At 34.3% G+C, this 19929-nt stretch overlaps 1 protein-coding gene across 1 annotated transcript in view; it reads left to right on the forward strand.

Annotated features, from left to right (window-relative positions):
- The window catches only part of LOC111047088 (TWiK family of potassium channels protein 7-like), a 47840-nt gene that overhangs the window by 4961 nt on the left and 22950 nt on the right, over positions 1–19929 (forward strand). The window contains exon 2 of the mRNA XM_039428252.1: positions 13733–14036. Within this exon, the coding sequence (XP_039284186.1) occupies positions 13733–14036 (304 nt within the window). The remainder of the gene's footprint in view (positions 1–13732; positions 14037–19929) is intronic.

The raw sequence follows: 19929 nt of genomic DNA on the forward strand, positions 1-19929 counted from the left end.
ATCGTCTTTGTATTGTAATCTTGAAATGTTTGTACTTATTAAACAGTCTTCAAATTCTGAAATTATTTAAAAAATAAATGGTACAATTTAGAACATGCTGAAAACTATTCTTATGTATAAATTCTTTTGTTATAATAATAAAACTTCAAAATTTGAAAGTATTAATGCATTGTGTCGCCATATATATGAGATGTTCAATATAAATTAAAGTTAACTTGAATAATGTTTTCATTAAATAAAAACGTCTTGTCATATTATTAATTAAAAGGAGTTGAAGATTAAAATTTCTCTAAAGTTTTTGTAATTGATGTCTTTTTCTAAATTTTAAAAAACTGTTCTATAAATTTTGATATGATTGATTATCGTTTGAAATGGATGCTGGAGTGTATTTAGAATTTTTAGTGGGGTTTGTTGATTAGAATTTTGCTGGTATGTGATTGTTTTTTGAGATGGAAACCCATTATTGCCTAAAGAAGGAATAACAGAGGTTATGACTTAGAGAGGCAGTAATGAGATAATATTTTTTGTGTTGATTACTTATGTTGATTGCCATAGATGCAGATTACTTATGTTGATTGCCATAGATGCAGATGATTACTTATGAATATTGATTGCCTTTGAAGCAAAATATTATTGATGTTTTGAATGATTTCTTGTTTAATGATTGATAGTGAAGTTTTGTCATGAAATGTAGTTTGTGTTTAGAACATTGAAAAGTCGAAATAAACTATAGTATCCAACAAACGATGATTAATAATATTAAATAATTAGCTTTTTATACAATATTTGAACAAAAAATTAAAATGAAAATTTATAAATGTGTCCACATAAATAATTTTGAATCCCTGAATGATAAATCATAAATGTGAAATGAATTTGCTATAAATGCTATAAATGAAATGTTATACTAAATGATAATGAAATGCAGATATATTGTATTATGAAATGATTGTGAATAGAAGACCAATTGTCTGAAATTATTGAAATATGTATTGAAATTATTTTTGTTGTGATGATCTGATGTTTTTTACAATTTTGATAATGATACAGGGTGTAATGAAATTTATGTAACATGTATTTGTTTATGTTCTAAATTTTGAAGAATGGATTAAATTTTGTTATTTGAACAGTGAATAAATGGAAATGAATTTTTTTTATTAAAATTTTGTAATTGATGTCTCCATTGAGTTTGAGGAAATTTCACAATATATGTATTGCTGACTGTATAATAAGATGTTAACAAATTTCATTTTTATATTGATTATATACTTAGAAATAATTTTCATGTGTATTAGATTGTATTGGTAGCCTAATAAAAATTTTCTTTTTAGTTTATAAGCATTTTAAGATAACAGGTACAGCGTGGACATTAACATCGAAATAATTATCACGTGAATCTCGAAATCAGCAACAAGTGAACGCTATGAAGAGTGTTAAGAACATTTGGGTGATTTTCGAACTAGTGTGACTCATTAATTGACTATCAGCGCCAATGTCGATGCCAATGTCAATGCCAATAACTACACCGATGTCTACACCAATGCCTGCACCAATGTCGATGCCAATGTCAACGCCAATAACTACACCAATGTCTACGCCAATGCCTGCGCCAATGTCGATGCCAATGCCAACACCAATATCTACACAAATAACTACGCCAATATCTAAGCTGATGCTTATGCCAATGTCAATGCCAATAACTACACCGATGTCTACGCCAATGCCTGCACCAATGTTGACGCCAAGATCTACACCAATAACTACGCCAATATCTACGCTGATGCTTATGCCAATGTCAACGCCAATAACTACACCGATGTCTATGCCGATGCCTGCGCCGATGCCAATGCCTGCACCAATGTTGATGCCAATGCCTACAACAATGCCAACACCAATGCCGACACCAAAGCATACGCCAATGACAATGCCAACGCCTATTGCTGACCATGTAACTCAAACTTCAACACTACCACATTACCTGGAGGTAATTGCCATCCATGTTCACATTCACAACTTTGAATTCAGAATAACAGTCACAGTATCATGAAAGAATTGATAAAAAAAAATCCTCTCCTAAATTATTCCTGTATGCAGAACTCTAAACCTTGAAATCTGAAAATATCAAAAAACCAAACCTTACCTAAATTAATCCTCACCTAAGTTAATCCTGCATGCAGCCGTCTACTACAAGCATGATGCAATGCTAACTGAGATATCACCTGTATCGAGTTTGGTATGCAGCCGTCTACTACAAGCATGAGGCAATGCTAACTGAGATGTCACCTGTATTGAGTTTGGTATGCAGCCGTCTACTACAAGCATGAGGCAATGCTAACTGAGATGTCACCTGTATCGAGTTTGGTATGCATCAGTCGACTACAAGTATCAGCCCAACACTACGAGTATTCAGATCAGCCCAACACTGATGTCATCACACTGGAGTCACACTTAACTGAAATTCATACTGAGTGCCTTAATGGACTGTTTTCCAAAATTTGCATCAATAAAATCAACTGCATCAATAGTGAAAGAAATGAACATTTTTTGATTTATTGAAATTTTATGTGAAAATTAAATGTAACAATTCATCAATTCATTTAAAAAAAAAATTTTTTTTTTTGTTCAACATACTAAATTTTTTTTTATGCAATAAAAATTGAATTTTTCTATCTATTAAATTTATTTGCAATTTCAAAAACTATTCTTTATATATACTAAACTTTCCGTTGAGATATTTTCCTTAAATTATGAAGCTAAATCAAAAGTAATTTTGATATTCTATACTTTGAAATATTGTTCGGAAACGTATAACAAATGCTATTGATGAATTTTATAATAATTTTCAATTATAGTTGACATGTAATGTTTTTATAGAAAAAATTGTTACTGTTCTCAAATTTAATTTCAACAATTTCCATTTGTTTCAATGTAACCTTTTCTTTAAATTTTCAAACAGTAAAATTTTTTATGTCAAGAGGGGGGTATTTGTAATATTACATTTTTTCTCGATTAAAATCGAATCTTCAATTCAAGATCTATAAAACTTGATAGTAAATATCAGAGTTATCAATATGCGGACAACTTTTCAACTGAGAATTTATCGTAAATAATTGTGTTGCATTCCATGGTATCACCAAAACAGAGAAACAGAATTAATAGATTATTATAAATATAGAGGATATATAAATTTAAAATAACAGTTTCAAAATAAAGTTTTATTGAGAACAAATGTAAAATGTAAATTCTAAACTTGTAATTTATAATTTTTTGGAATTTAATATCGGTGACGTGTTCATGAAGTCATCACTGATTTTGAGGTGTGGTTTTTGCTCTGACTTGGATGGTCTTCTCTAAAAATTATGGCTGGCTATGTGTTCTAATTTTGTGCTCTCTGAATATTTTTCTGTTTAATTGAAATTTTAATGTTTTAAATTGAGTTTTGAACAGTTGTATGGTGTTCTAAGTCTGTGTATTTTGATTTGTGTGTCAACAAGCCTATAGCCATTGTTTTCAACTATATAAACTGGATAAGTATTTTAGCTTGTAATGATGCTAGGATGTTTAAGTGTGTAAGGTATTGTTTTGTGGATTTGTGTTGTATATTGCCAAAATTCTTCTGAAGATTATAAGTTGGTTTGCTCTGAAAACTGGATTTCTCATTCATAGGCGATAGATCCATTCATAGTTTATCAAGAATCTACCACTTTGGAGCCGATAACTTCCTGTAGGTTAATAGGTGTGAAATGCTATCCAACCTATTTAGGAGAAATTGGTAGCACGGTAACTTCGATGACCTGATGATTCAACTAAAGTATATGTCCTATGATTTCGATATAATAATACCAACAGAATGCTGGATCAAAAGAGATTATACACAGAAGCAACTGAAGGACTACAATATTTTTCACTCTTTGAATAATCATACTCAAAATGATGGTGTAATTGTATATGCAAAGGAAAATCTCAATGTACAATCGGTAGAACTAAATATCAGACAGGCCAACGTTCTTCATCTACAACTTCGAAAATCAAAGGAGAAATATAGTAGTATAAATCAGTAATCAGTCAGAGCTCGGTCGAGACAGTTGTGTTTTTGCTTTCTCTCTTATCTTCGATGATTAGAGCCTAGCAAGTTTTCGCCTTACGGACTACTCGGCTATAGCCTTCTAACCTGTTTTTGAGTGATTCGTTTCAAATTAAATATCTAATTTAATTTATATTTTGCGGTTCCTATTGACTTTGATCATGAGTGCATGCGGGATTTGTAAGCAGTCGGTTCGTGACTCAGCTGATCATCTTCGCTGTGGTGACTGTTCTGTTTTATTTCATATTTTTTGCCTTAATATCAGGCAAGAGGATTTTGAGTTTATTAAAGCCTCCTCATGGTTTTGTCCTGAGTGTTTGAAAAAACAGCGTACGTCACGGTTGCAACACTCAGACACTACGCCGGTCAGGGTTGGTAGGGACTCGGGAAAAGTTGTTCAACAGGATAAAAATTCTAAACGTGTTTCAATTGAATCTTTGGAACAATTAATAAATAAAGGACTAGAACAATTAACTGAAAGCATTAATGAAGTGAAGTGTATCGTCAAAGCCGATCAGGATAAACAGGCTAAGTTACAGAGCCTTATAAGTAATCAGGAAGTGATAATTAGCAAGCAGCAGGGAATAATCGACTCGCTCAGGAAGGATTTAGACTCTGTGCTTTCTAGACTCAACGCGGCCGAGCAGCGCCTGGATGAGCAGGAACAATGCACCTGGAACAATACTTTTGAACTTGATGTGCAGGAACAATACTCAAGAAGGGGCTGTCTGGAAATTCACGGCATTCCTGAAAAAGCGCAGGAGGATGTACTGCAGACTGTAGCTGAGGTGGGGCAGGCGGTGGGCTTCGAGCTGACTCCATCAATGGTGTCCGGCTGTCACCGACTGGCGACGAGGAGGCGAGGGGGGGGACAGGCTGCGACGCCGCCTCCGCCGGCCGCTATCATCGTGCGCTTTGTGCGTCGCCCTGACGCCGACGAATTCATGGAGAAGAGGAGGCAGTTCGGGGTGCTCAGGAGGCATCAGGTGCAGGGCCTTCAGGGTCAGGGTCCAATCTACATCAATAGGAGTCTAACAGCTGCGAGAAGAAAACTCCTTGGCACAGCTCGGCAGCTCAAGAAAAAAGGCCTGATCAAGGACGCGTGGGTTGACAGAGTGGGACGGATTCGTATTCGCAAGGACGAGAAGGGAGCCCCTATTATTGTGAATTGTGCTAAGGATTTGGACTTTCCACCAATGTAGATAAATATTTTTCTTGATGACTTTTACATAAGGAGCCTTCACATTTAACGTAATTAATATTTATCATTGCTATACTATTTTTCTGATAATTAGATTATAAAAATCAAACATGCCATAATTCAGTTGATAAGTTAATAGTATCAATGAATTAATAATTGTGATTGATTGATAGATTACTAAGTTACTGGTTAGATTCATACGACACCACTGTAAAATTTTATTTCTTTGGCCTACTTTTTCAATTTGTATAATTGTTACTTGAATTTTGACAGCATTATTAACGCTTTCTTGCAGTAGCATAAATATTTTTATTTTTGTAATTTTTGACCGTCAAGTTTATCTATTGTAGATCTTTTGTGCCTATGGCTCACAATCGTTCAATGTGTAATAATCTGTAATTGATTGTGATAGCCTACTTACATTCAATTCCTTTATCTAATAAATCGTATAATCGTCAATAATAATTTTAGGTAGCCTATAATAAATTTCCATCTGATTAATATGAACCAATATTATCTGACAGTTCATTTCTACCGATGAAATAGTTGGGTTCTAAGCTAATTGAGGTGAATAAAGTGATATTTTGATGAGAGGGAATCTTGTGCTTGGAGTATCTTTCGATAATGATTTATCATTCGTTGTTTTAGTTCTTACCTTATCTTGCATTATTGTGGTTGTGATAAAATTATTGTTATTTTCCATCTTTGCAGTGGTGTCGATTAAGAGTGGAATATTATTTTCAAGTGTCTATTGTCATTTTTCACTGAGTACAGATATTTGTTGATATGATGATATTACTTTGAATTTGATCACAATTTATCACTGGTGGCATTGACAATTATTATTGTTAACTTATGTAGGAGTAACTGTGACGCTCTCTGTTTGACTCAAAATAATTGATAGGCCTACTGCTATTATGATTGTAGTTACGATTTGTTATCAGGGCTCTTATCACACTGGTCCTTTCAATGTCGTTAGTAACTTCAAGTGATTTTCTTTCTTTCTATTTGCGAAATTGATTCTCTCCCTATTAGTATTCTTTTTTTTCTCAGAGGGAGGTGTGGTTTATAATTCCCCGCTTAGGGTTGGGAGGCTTGGGCTGTTTGTGGTCCGTGGTGCTATTTGAATAAATAAATAAGTTTAGTTAATTTTTTTTTTTTTTAATCTTTCTCAGTCTCTCTCTTGTTCTCCATCTTTCGTATTCTTCTTTCATCTTCACTTTCTACTCATCATACTATTCTTTTTCTCTCTCTCTCTCTCTCTCGCTCTTTCTCTCTCTTCATAGTTTCATAAATTATTCTGGATTTTAATATTCTTTATCAGAATGTAAGAGGACTTCGCTCCAAAATTCCATGTTTTTCCCGGGAGGTATTGAAGTGTGATGCTGACGCAATAATTCTCACTGAAACTTGGTTACACGATGGGATTCATAATGATGAATTATTTGATGAGCGTTATACTGTTTTTCGTAAGGATAGGCCGGGCAATCTAGGTTTGAGGGGAGGTGGGGTTCTGATTGCTGTACGTAGCTCATTGAATGCAACTTTATTGTCTGATTTATCGTCACCTAATTTTGAATCAATTTGGATCAAGATTTCATTAAATAATGCACAATATTACATAAATTCTGTTTACTTTAAACCATCGACTTCATTTGAAACCTACCTTCAATATTTTGAGTTGGTTGAATCTTTCAATGATATTTTTGATGGTAATGTGTTAATTGTTGGAGACTGGAATATCCCAGAGATCAATTGCTCCGATTTTGATTTCAGTGGCGGTTCTCGTCTGGCGGTCGCTTTGGGTCAGTTCATGGGAGTGCTTGGTTTGGAGTCTCGTAATGGGGTTTTGAATGGTAATGGTCGAACCTTGGATCTAGTTTTGAGCTCGTTTGATGTTGAGGTGGTGAGATCTGATGATTTTCTTGTGGCTGAGGATAGCCATCATCCAACTCTTTCTGTTTCTTTTCCAATAATTTGCGCTGGATCTGATCACCTTGATGAATTGTACAAACTGTACTATAATTTCAGGAGAGCTGATTTCTTTGGTCTTTATGAATCTTTAAGAGATGCTGATTGGTCTGGAGTTTATTTGTCCTCAGATGTCAATGGGGCAACCGAATCATTCTATCGACTCATTTATTCCTGTTTTGATTTATTTGTTCCAAAGAGAGCTGTTACTAATGCAACTGGTAAGTATCCCCAATGGTTTACCAAGGATATAATTAGTGACATAAACCGAAAGAACAGATGTGCCAGGAGGAGAAGAGTCTCGGCTTATCATGATGAGGAGTTCCGGAGACTACGTTCAGGTTTGAAAAGAAAAATTTCCGCAGCCTATCATAACTATATAAATTCGGTTCAATTGAGCGTTAAGGGTGATATGAAAGGTTTCTGGACCTACATTAACAATAAACGTAAAATGAGACGTACTGAGAATGTGATGAAGTGGAATAATAGAGTTTTCATTGGCAATGACATTTCGGATGGTTTTGCTGAATACTTTTCATCTGTATTTAGCAAAAGTGACAGTAACACTGAAGCACGAGACAACCTGATCAATCACTCTCCTTTTCACATTGATGCAATCTCGTCAGATGATATTTATTTATCCATAAGAAGTCTCAAGGGGGTAGGATCAGTTGGCCCTGATGGTATCCCACCTTATATTGTCAAGGGTTGCTGTGAATTGTTTTTGGAACCACTTAAATTCATTTTCAATTTAGCACTAAAGACATCTACGTTCCCAGATCTGTGGAAGCAGGCCAAAGTAATTCCAATTTTCAAAGCTGGTAGTAGACAAGCTATCAATAACTACAGGCCCATTTCTATAATAAACTGTTTTGCTAAAGTTTTTGAAAAATGTATTTATAAGAAAATCTTTGGTCATGTTAAACCATTACTGACTGAACATCAGCATGGGTTTTTGCCTGGGAGATCTACTGTCACCAATTTGTTGCATTTCCGAAGTGAGGTATCAGCCTATCTTGATAGGGGTTTGCGTGTTGATACTGTGTACACTGATTTTTCTAAAGCTTTTGACACTCTGAGCCACAAGGTGTTGTGCAATAAATTGTCACTCTTTGGATTTTCCATTCCAAGTGTTGGGCTTATCTCCTCGTATCTGTCTGACCGAGTTCAATCTGTTTCTTTTGGTGGTAACCAGTCTAAATTCTATACTAGTTCGTCAGGCGTTCCGCAGGGTTCTAATCTGGGTCCTCTACTCTTCCTGCTATTCATAAATGATTTGCCTGGAGTCCTAAAGCATTCTTCTTGCCTTCTCTATGCCGATGATGTAAAAATCTACAAGGTGATTGAGTCGGAGGATGATTGTCGAATGCTTCAGAGTGATGTGGATGGCTTATTTTGCTGGTGCAGTGAAAACCAGCTGAAGATCAACATTGATAAATGCGCTACTGTAACTTTCACAAGGCAGAGAGACCCCCAGGTTCCTGTTTATACTATCAATAATCTAGTAGTCAAGCGTGTTGATCAATTTAAGGACCTTGGAGTGTATTTTGATTCTGAGCTTAAGTTTCATTTTCATTTGAGGAATTTATGCTCCAAGGCGTGCCAGCAAATAGGATTTATTCGCAGAACTTGCTCTCATTTCAATGAAATTTCAGTTCTTATTCTGTTGTACAACTCACTTGTTAAAAGTTTGCTCAATTATTGCTCCGAGGTGTGGCATCCTTATCTAGTTTCTCAGAGTGTGGAGATTGAGAAAATCCAGAATAAATTTTTAAGATTTTTGTACTTTAAACACTTCAATGCAGTTTGTCCTTTCAATTACCCAACTTCTGATCTGAGAGTAATGTTTCAAATGCAATCCCTTGGGGCATCGCGTAACTGCAGATTGCTTGTATTCCTGTATAATCTTTTAAATGGAAGGATTGATTCTTCTTACCTTCTTTCTTTGCTTAACATCTATGTCCCCCAAGTGGCTCGGCGTTCCAGTTTTAGGTTCCAGCTTCCTCAGTGCAGAACCAATAATCACTATAATTCTCCAGTTAATCGTATGATGTGTCTTTTTAATCTTTGTGGAGCTCATCTTGATCCATTTCATTTGTCAACTTTGCAGTTCAAGAAAGCTTGTGCAGCCCTATACCCACCATCTTTCCGCCGGTAATTCTATGTAGGTTATTATCTTTTTTTTTGAATCTTCTTTTCTCTTCACCCTGGTCTCCATAGTCATCATCATCATCTTCATTGTCAGAATCATCTCCAGCATCATCATCATCATCATCAGCATCTTCATCTCTCATAAAATTTATATAAATTTCCTCTTATTAGTAATGATTTTATTTTTGCATCTCTTTTTTTCAATTAATTTTATCTAAATTCGCATTATATTATTCAGATTTTGATTATCATTTTATTATTTTTATTTTATTTTATTAGTTTTTAGTTTATTAGTTAATTTTTTTTTTAGTTTATCACGCTTAGTTTTATAACTTTATTCAGTTTTGTAGTTTGCTTTTTTGTTATTTTTATTATTTTCAGGAGTATATTTTATTTATTGTGTTAAAATATATATTTTTAAGTAATTTATGTATTTTCTATTGTTTTGATTGGGGAGCAATTTTTGGGGCTTGCCCTGTATGCGCCCATATTGTAATTAAATAAATAAATAAATATAATATATTAGCAGTGTTCAGATCACCTTCCTTCGCCAGCATAGCAGAGTTTTTAGAGGACTTTGAAACAGTGCTTGGTAGACTGAGAGGTCAAATTTTTATTTGCGCAGGAGACTTCAACATTAATATGCTACAGCCACATCACCATTATCAACTTGATGACTATTATGACTTATTGAGTGAACACTGTTTGAAGAACTACATTAAAAAGGCTAACAGGGTAACAGCGGGAACGTCTTCTTGTTTGGATCATATGTTGACCAACTGTAAAAGTAAAATCCATCCAATAGTATATCACTCGAGTATCAAAGACCACTTCATTACAATTCTTGGACTGGAAGAACATCAGTTAGACAGAACAAATGGGGATGAACAGAGCTCAATTAACTGTCAACTCTCAACAAACTGTAAATCTGTCAACTTGAACGGCTTGAGGAGAGGACTGCGAGTGGAACAACGGACAGAGGTTTTTGAGTCAAATAACACAGACTCAGCTTATGATAAGTTCCTAGAAATTCTACAAAAACATATGGAGAGCAATACACATCATTACAGACAAAAGAAGAGGATCAAGAGCATAAAACCATGGATGGATAACATGAGGACTTATCTCAGCTATAAAAACAAGGGATTCTCTAAATAGAAGAAGGAAGCTGGACCCAGAGAATGGAGAACTTGCCTACTACTACCGAAGATACAGAAATACATTGACGTCACTCATCCAAAGTACAAAAGAAAATTATTTCAAGATGCAACTAAATGAAGCGAACAATGATGTAAGGAAGACATGGAAAATAATCAAGGATGCTATAGATTCAAATCAGAAAAAGGATATTCAACTGAATGCTTTGAAAATTAATGGTGACATAGTCACACTGAAAGATAATCCTAGAGAACTATTGAGTTATGTAAATAATTTCTTTGTTAATATTGGAGAGAGTATGGCTAACAAAATATCTGAGAGTCTGAATAAAAATATTAACCAAATTATAGCAGATGATGTACCAGAATTGCATGTACCAAATAATATGTTTATTTTCCCCATAGATGAAAAGGAAATAATAAACACAATTATTGATTCTTTACACATCAATAGTGCACCAGGCCTAGATGGATTAGATAACAGGACCTTGAAAGGAATAAAAGATTTAATTTCTAAACCTTTAACTCATACTTTCAATCTGAGCTTGTTATATGGTACTTTTCCAAGAGCAATGAAGCAAATCTGTGTCAGACCTATACATAAAGCAGGTGATAAACTAATTATAAGTAATTATAGACATATTTCACTGATACATTTTTGATAAATGTATCAGTGAAGCTAAAGTTTGTCATTAGATGCTTTAACTGTTTGGCGTTACGAAGTTCGCCGGGCCAGCTAGTAGGCCTACTAGAATAAGAAAATGTTACAACCCAGAACTATCAAGAATTTGGGCAAAGATCACTAGGATATTTAGGGCCTACAATATCTAATAGAATACCATTAGAAATCAAAGGAGAGGAAAATTTCAATAGCTTCAAAAGAAAAAATTAGACATTGGTTATTCAGTATTGGGATACAAAGTAGTGAGGAACTAATAGTAAGTAGGATTTAGATTTAAATACTATTCTTATTAAATAAGGTAATTTATAAGTAGAAAATACCTCGGTTTGGTATCATTGTACTAGGTGATGCTTAGGGTAATAGATATAGTTTTAGATTTTTTGGAATTTTTGTATTATCTGTTGTAGCATAAATTTGTATTAATTTGATGATAACCTCGACACATATATTATATAGTGAGGTATCATTTTGTAAACCTTGAGTATTGTTATATTATTGAAAATGTATGAAAAAAATAATATGTAATGTTCCTGAATAATTCAGGAAATTATTCATAAATTATTATGAATAAACTCCTCTGGATGTGTCGTCCAACATCCAGAGAAATTATTATTATTATTTCACATTGAATTTCTCCTACAGTTACCATTGAATATGAGAAGTGGTTGATTATGGGTAAAATGATGGCTGAAATCCATAAAATGTTTGTTCATATAATTTTGTTATTAATAACAACTTTGATTTATTTTAAACTTGATAATCCAATTGAAAATTAATAATCAATAATTTATTCAAATTAAACATTTAATTAATCCAATTTATTTGAAAATTTGAATAATTTTGAGTAAATCTTAATTTCTAAATAATTTTTCAACCAATCAATTTATGAATTAAAAAATATTATTTGAAATAATTAATAATACTCAAAATGTATAATTTAATGAGTTCTCATTTTTATTTATTTGAAAACCAGAAAAAATATAGATAGAACAAATTTGCATTCAAAATACACACCAACAATGTCAACAGCTGATTGGGATGGCTGCAAGATAATACGCAAAGTATTAAGAGTGCGCAAAGTATTTGGAGTGGAAAAGTGATTCTTTGCGTTCTGTAATCAGTGCAGGAATGGCCACTTTTCAAGGTAACTGTAGGAAAAGTGAATATTTGATTCAGAAAATAGTTATTTGTATATCTAGAGTGAAAAGTACAACTTTTTCACCCTGTGGGAAAAACTTTGAAGCCCGAGGTGAAGCCGAGGGCAACAATTTTCCTGAGGGAGAAAAAGTATTTTTCGCTCGTGATGTACACAACATTTTTCCTCATCTACATTTTTTTATAAAAACTGCAAATAAAATAATTTCAATAACTCACGTATTGGTAACAATGTTTCCTAACAACATAACCTAAAATCTAAAACCTAAAAACCGGTCGGCTGATTGGTACTGCCGATTGCTATCTATCGGCAAAAGTTGTAACAATTATATCAGCTGAGCGGCTACCAAAAATGACTGACTCCAGATCACACATTTCAGATTTGAATTGCAGATCAAAAATATTTGTTGGCTGGTATTTTGAATAGAATAGATTATTTTAAAAATTGTTTAAATTTTTATTGTCTACTAATATTAAGAATATAATATCATACAAACATATATTTCATGAGTTGATCAAATTTCTTGTTGTGGTATTGAATTCAGTTGACTCAATGACAGATACCTCTATTACGCTTTCTCATCTGAGCTTAGACCTTCTAACCTATTACAATGTAAGTTTTAAAATAGAGATGCTTCCCATGTAATTTAAATAGAGTCACTTTTCCTCCCTAGGGAGTTTTTCTGTTTTTTACTACCGAGTGCGAAAAAGTGACACTTTAGTATTATGTTTCAGGGAGTAAAGTAAGTACTTTAGACAGTAGGTGGAGGAAAAATTGTTTTATTTTCTTACATGAGTAATTCACTGTATCCTAAAGCTAAACTGTAAAGGAAGCGAATAATGGGCAAAATCCTGAATGCTTCCTTGAACTTATGAATAAATAACAAAAAATCCCTTCATCTATTCTACTCTTTTCCATCCAGAATAACTTGTTGATGTGGGATTGTTTTCGATTCATAAATAATTTGTGTAAATTATTTTTGATATTTGAGCTCTCAGCCGACAAAGTATACGTTCTGCCAGATTATGTGAAATTGCTACTTTTTAAAATGTCAGATTCAACCAAAGAATACCGGTTCCAACTATAGTAGTAGTCTTTAATATTTCAATATTTTATGTGAAATAGCTCCATCGGGCAACGCAGAGCGTTGTCACATTGAATAAATTGAGTCACATGAGATTGCATTCTGTGGTTAAATTAGACATTTGGGATAGTGAAACCACCTTAAGGTGTAGAAGGAGTAGAACAGAGACATAGGCAACATTCAATAATAATAATTGTTACTATATTTTTGGCCTATCTCCGACTAATGAAATTGCTATTGTTGTAGCTGTTTTACGAACTAGAGTACCCTGAAGAGGTGAACAATCTGCGACGCTTCGAACAGCTGGTGAGAGAGGAGCGACAGGCGTTTGTCGAGGCGGTCAGTGTGCAGGTGGCTGCTCACAATGAGACTAATGAGCATGCGCAGACGCAACTTGATGAGCTGCTTGCCAGGTATGAGCGCGCAGTTCAAGAGGCAGCCTCGTCCGGTGTGTTGGTGCCTCTCGCCGACCAACGCCCCGTTCACGAGCTCACCAAGTGGACCCAGTTGCAGGCCATATTCTTCGCCGTCACTGTTCTCACCACTATAGGTTATTCATCATTTCCTAGTAACATTTTAATATTAAAAAATGTAGAATACGGTAGATAGATGTGATTTTTTTAATGTATGAATTCAAGGCTACTTTCTTATTGTATTTATAAAATATAATTATAGTACCCTTTGAAATTAATAAAATAATCGAATGAGAATACAAATTATAACTAAAAACACTTCACTCACATGAGCTACATTTTAACAAAATAATAAAAACAATATAAAAATCTTGTAGTACCCTTTATTTTCTAAAAACTTTAAAATAGTTCAATTGTTGAATGAAAATAAAGGGTAGGCTACTACAAAATTGTTATATTTTTTTTATTAAATTATAACTACTAGTTTCGGTGATCACACCATCATCGTCAGGTTATAAAAATAACATTTCAGCTGGTAAAATAATTTACTTGAAGATGTTATTTAAAATAACAAAACTATTAGTAAACATTTATCTGAAATTTATTTTTATAACCTGATCACCAAAACTAGTAGTTATAATTTGTATTCTAAGTCTGGTTACTCACACCGATTAGCCAAGACAAGACTAGTCATGTTTAGTCACAATACTTCACATAGTTGCTTATGGAGTCATGTCTAATTGCAATGAACTAATCATTGTGTGTTGCGTCATAAGCAGCAATGTGGAGTATTGACTAAACGTGACTATAGTCTTGTCTTGACTAATCGGTGTGTAACCAGCCTAAATAACTTTTAGTTGAGTTATTTTTGGTAATTTTTAGTAAATTGAATAACTTTCTCAAAAATTGATATTTTCAGAAAATTTTTGTTTTACTAGATCAAAAATACCATCAAGAATCTATCTTCTAAATCTCATGGATTTATCTCTTACCGAATTTGAAATGTTGTCCCAAAAATCTTTAACTTTAGGCGCTTATATCACAAAAAGTAATTTTTTTTATTACTTCCATTAAAACTAGTCACTAGGACTAACCATTAATTTTGTTCTCCTATTTCTTAATTTAAAATATTAATTTTTATTGCTAAAGTCTTCCAGTGAAGCCTACAGTTCTAATCTATAATTCTTCTACTTTAAATTCTTTTGCTACACATTTATTTAATTTATACTTTTTTCACTTCACTAGCACTACACCAACTCGAAGGGCTTTGTTCTCTTCAACCTCCTTGTGAGTTCAGTGCTGTCTAGGAGTTGGATGACTTCGGTGTTGTCGTGTTGATAAAGACGTGACTCATGATGGGCTGCCAATCGTCTTATTTCACTGGTCACATAGGGGATGCGTAGATCTCGGTGCAAATTGCTGTTCCTTATGTACCAGGGCGCATTCACCATGTTCCGCAGTACTTTGTTTTGGAATGTTTGAATCTGATTGATGTTAGATGTTCTAGAGCAGCCCCAAAACTGAATTCCAGTTTGTTTATAAATGAATATTTTGTTGTCCAATGAGAGTTGTGATTGTCTGCCCAACAGCCAATATATTTTACTGTATTTGAGTCCCAGCTCACTCCTTTTCATCTTGATATGCTCTTTCCATTTCAACTTGGCATCAAGAGTCATTCCAAGGTATTTTGCTGTGTTGCTGTGTGGTACTACATTCCCATTTAGATTTATATGAGTCGGATCATTGATATTTTTGTTTGTGAAGTTGATATGAATGGACTTCATCTCATTCAATCAGATTCTCCATTTCTTTGTCCAGTCACTGAATTTGTTGCTAGCTTTCTGTAGTTTTGTGGCTGCTTCTTGTACTGTTTCCCCTTCTGCCAGTATTGCAGTATCATCAGCAAAAGTAGCAATTGTCACTGCATCCAATTCAGGAAGATCGCTTGTGTACAGCACATAAAGAACTGGTCCAAGAACACTACCTTGTGAAACTCCAGCCCTTATTTCCTTTTATTCAGAGACGTCATCACCTTGTTTTACTCTGAACAATCTTTTAGTGATGTATGATTTTAAAAGTTTTACAAGTGGAGTGGGAAGAGTTTTATGAAGTTTATTGATCAGTCCTTCATGCCAACTTTGTCAAATGCCTGTGCCACATCAAGGAAGATTGCTGAGCATATACATTTTTTCTCTAATGAATTCTCTATTACATTAGTGATTCTATGTACTTGGTCCAGGGTTGAGTGCTTCTGCCTGAAACCAAATTGATGGGCTGGTATCAGATTCCTGCTACTTATGATGGGAGCCAATCTCTTCATTAGCAATTTCTCAAAAAGCTTTGAAATTACAGGTAGAAGAGATATTGGGCGGTACGATTTTGCTTCTTGAGGACATTTCCCAGGCTTTTGCAGCAAAATGACTTCTGCCACCTTCCAAATTGAAGGAAAATGCTGTAATCGGAGTGATGCATTGAATAAATATGTTAGCATGATAATACCTTTCCTTGGAAGTTTCTTCAAGATTTCACCTGTAATCAGATCAAACCCAGGTGCTTTTTTGGTATTCAGATTATTTTTTATTTCTTCTTGAACCTCATTTATAGAAACTAGATCAATCTCTGTATCTAAATCATCTATTATATCTTCTTCAGGATCAATTTCAGATTGAATGTTGTATGGCTGAAAGATTTCTTCTAGATGATTAGCAAATATATCTGCCTTTTCTCTGTTATTTCTTGCCCAAGTACCATCTGGTTTTCTGATTGGAGGGGATTGTGATATTGGTCGCTTAATTCTTCTTGTTGCTTTCCATAATGAATAATCTGTACTGGCATCAGCTGTCAAATTTTGAAGGTAGTTATTAATGGACTCCTCAGTTAGTTTCCTTAGTTATTCAATATATTTTTGTCAGCAGGATCACGAGTTTGTTGCCATCTTCTTCTTGCCCTTCGTTTCTCTAAAACAAGTTGTCGAATCTCCAGTGGGTAATTGCATCCTTTTGTTTTCCTGGTGTTACAAAAAGTAATGATTGAAAAAAAAAATGTTTTCCTGAGAAAACTTTTTCATTTTGATAGCTTGATAGTATATAAATCGAAAAAAATTGAAAAATATCACCAGTAGAAAGTTTATTTTTAGCCATTGCACAGCCTTAAGCTGCATTTACACCAACGTTATTAACAAAACGTTAACAGAATGTCAATAACTCAATACTCATGGATTCTATTGGATTGGAATATCGGGGACCGAGCTTTGCTCTGGAGTACAAAAGCATGAAAATTTATTACGCATAAGAAGAAATTACAGTATAATAACATTCATACAGAAATGTTTTATCTAATCACAGTAAATTGAGATTAATTCCCAGAGGAATGCAAAAAATTCCCCCACAAAGGCCCAGTTGCACAAAAGCTGGTTAAATTATGATCCTGTTTAACTTCAAATCAGAGAAGACCATTTCAAAAATCTGGTGTGGCGCACTCACACAACTTTCCTTGCCGTTATGAAAATTGATCACCTGACGCTAGTGTACACGCGCATCTCAAGTATACTATTCAAAGATCTGAGCCAGCTGGTGACAGGACAATAACACTGGAGACATACGAGGTTTGCTATCTCTTCATAGTGAATGATTTAATAGAATCAACAGTTGCCAACAGTTTGCAATTGAATAATCACATTTCCTCGAATTTCGAGCTTATTTTCAATAAATTTTAGGTGAAAATGTTACTGGACATCAATTGAAGAGATTTTCATGCTCAATCTTTTCCACTTGAATTTTTTTGTGTAAATTGTATCTAAAGCCTGATAATTCCGAATCTAAAATCAAACTTTGCATAGATGAGGCGGAGCTCCTGAAATTTTTACAGATATGGGACTTGTGGCAGTTGATAGAGCTTATATCAATATTGGGTATAAATTTGATCAAAATCGTTGGAGCCGTTTTCGAGAAAATCGTGAAAAACCCTGTTTTTGACAACATTTTAGCCGCAATCTTGAATTGCATTTGATCGAAGTTGTTTGTGTCGGATCCTTTTATTGTAAGGACCTTAAGTTCCAAATTTCAAGTCATTCCGTTTATTGGAAGATGAGATATCGTGTACACAGACGCACATACACTCATACACACACACATACAGACCAATACCCAAAGACCACTTTTTTGGACTCAGGGGACCTTGAAACGTATAGATATTTAGAAATTGGGGTACATACCTTAATTTTTTTCGGAAAGCAATACTTCCCTTACCTATGGTAATAGGGCAAGGAAAGTAAAAAGATGGATCTACTGGAATTATTCAGGATTGAAAATAACCCGGCTTTTTTACAACTGGCACTAAGTACCTGATTGAATGATTACAAAAGTTCAATTGCTGAGTCATAATTTTGACACAGTCCCTCACACATGAACTCGCTCACTTACTTCCATCACCAACAGACGACAAAATAATTATTATCAGCTGTTTTTCCAAGGATGAATAATAATCATCTTTGTATGTCCTTCAGCGATTTTTCCCAGGAATGAGACCTAGTGCAATCGAATCTTCATATTATAAACCGACTATGTTCTGAATTTCGTGAGAATCGTTAGAGCCGTTTTTGAGATCCGGTAAAATACAAACATATAAACAGAAATTGCTCGTTTAATAGTATATGATATAACTTATCATACACATGATGAACATATGTGTTTGTCAAGTTCCTTTCAATCTAATATAATCTATAAGGATTGAGTTATTAACATTTTGTTAATAACTTTGGTGTAAAAGCGGCTTTATTCTATTATTTTATTAATTTCAAAGGGTACTGTAATTTTATAATATAAATAGATGTGTTTTCATTTAAATTTTTTATAACAAAATAAAGTGAAGTGGGCGAAGTTGAGGCAATAAGAGCCCCCCCCTCTTCCACTTACCCAGTACTGAGATGATGTAGGCATATACAGTAATCGTTTTCAATAGCAACTTCTATAATATTGGATTATAATATTCTAGAACTATTTCTATTAAATTTGGAAAGGTACAGTTTAGCCTTGAGCCTGCTGTTTTTCCTTTCCCAATCATCCACATATGATCCATCGAATGAATAAAAAGTATAAATTATTTATTGATGTATGGGCCAGCCATTTGAATCAACCGCGCTCACCCACGGCCATCTAGCATGCCACTGCCATCAGCCGCTCTGAGATCGCCTAGTTCAATATGTAGATAGGACTGTTCTCCCTGGCTTCCCCCGCCTTTTTGCTTCCCAGTTCACTTCCGCTTGTAATCGCCTTCTTGAGGAAGCTTGCTGCCCTGATGCTACACGGTTGTTTTCTCTTTTTAAAAAAGTCATAAATGTATTACCGCTTCGCTTGTTTGAATTTAAACTACTACCGCGACTAGTTAGGAAAAGTTATTGTTAGAGTACTCTGCTAAATATCTAGATTTGGATCTTCTTTGTGTAATCTCTTCGCTGCGACATGGGCCCATGTATTCATCATCGCCAGTGCAAGTGAATCCTGATTATCTGAACGTGTTACCGCCTACCAGAACGAGGTGACTGCTCTTACAGTCCACTGTGAACCCGCCATACCCAAACGAGACATCTTTAAAGGTAACAATTTTATTTTCTGAGCTACTAAGTAATGTGTTTAGAAGCCCACCTCATTGGCTCCAACACAAAATCTGGTCCACCGCGGCCGCATATTGGAGGAAAAGCGACCTATGGACAGTGAAAACACTCATTTCAATTTATTCTGAGATTTTCTTTGTGAGTTTTCTTAGAAAATCGTAAATTTTCGATTCGGACGCTTTCGACCGCCATCTAGTATTGAAATCTGAAAACATCGGTTAGTGACTTATGATATCGACTATCAAGCTGTTAACTATTGAACTTTTACACCCGGTTTAACATAACCTAAAAAGTTTTGTTTTGGTTTTGAACTTCAGTGCCTAACAGTCAGCTACAAACTTTTACCCCTAACTGTGTGTTTTCTTACCGCTAAACGTAGTGAATTACCGCCTATCTTTTATTAATTGTAAATATTGAAC

The sequence above is a fragment of the Nilaparvata lugens genome, chromosome 5 (genome assembly GCF_014356525.2).
Source record: "Nilaparvata lugens isolate BPH chromosome 5, ASM1435652v1, whole genome shotgun sequence".
Classification (NCBI taxonomy): Eukaryota; Metazoa; Arthropoda; class Insecta; order Hemiptera; family Delphacidae; genus Nilaparvata; species Nilaparvata lugens.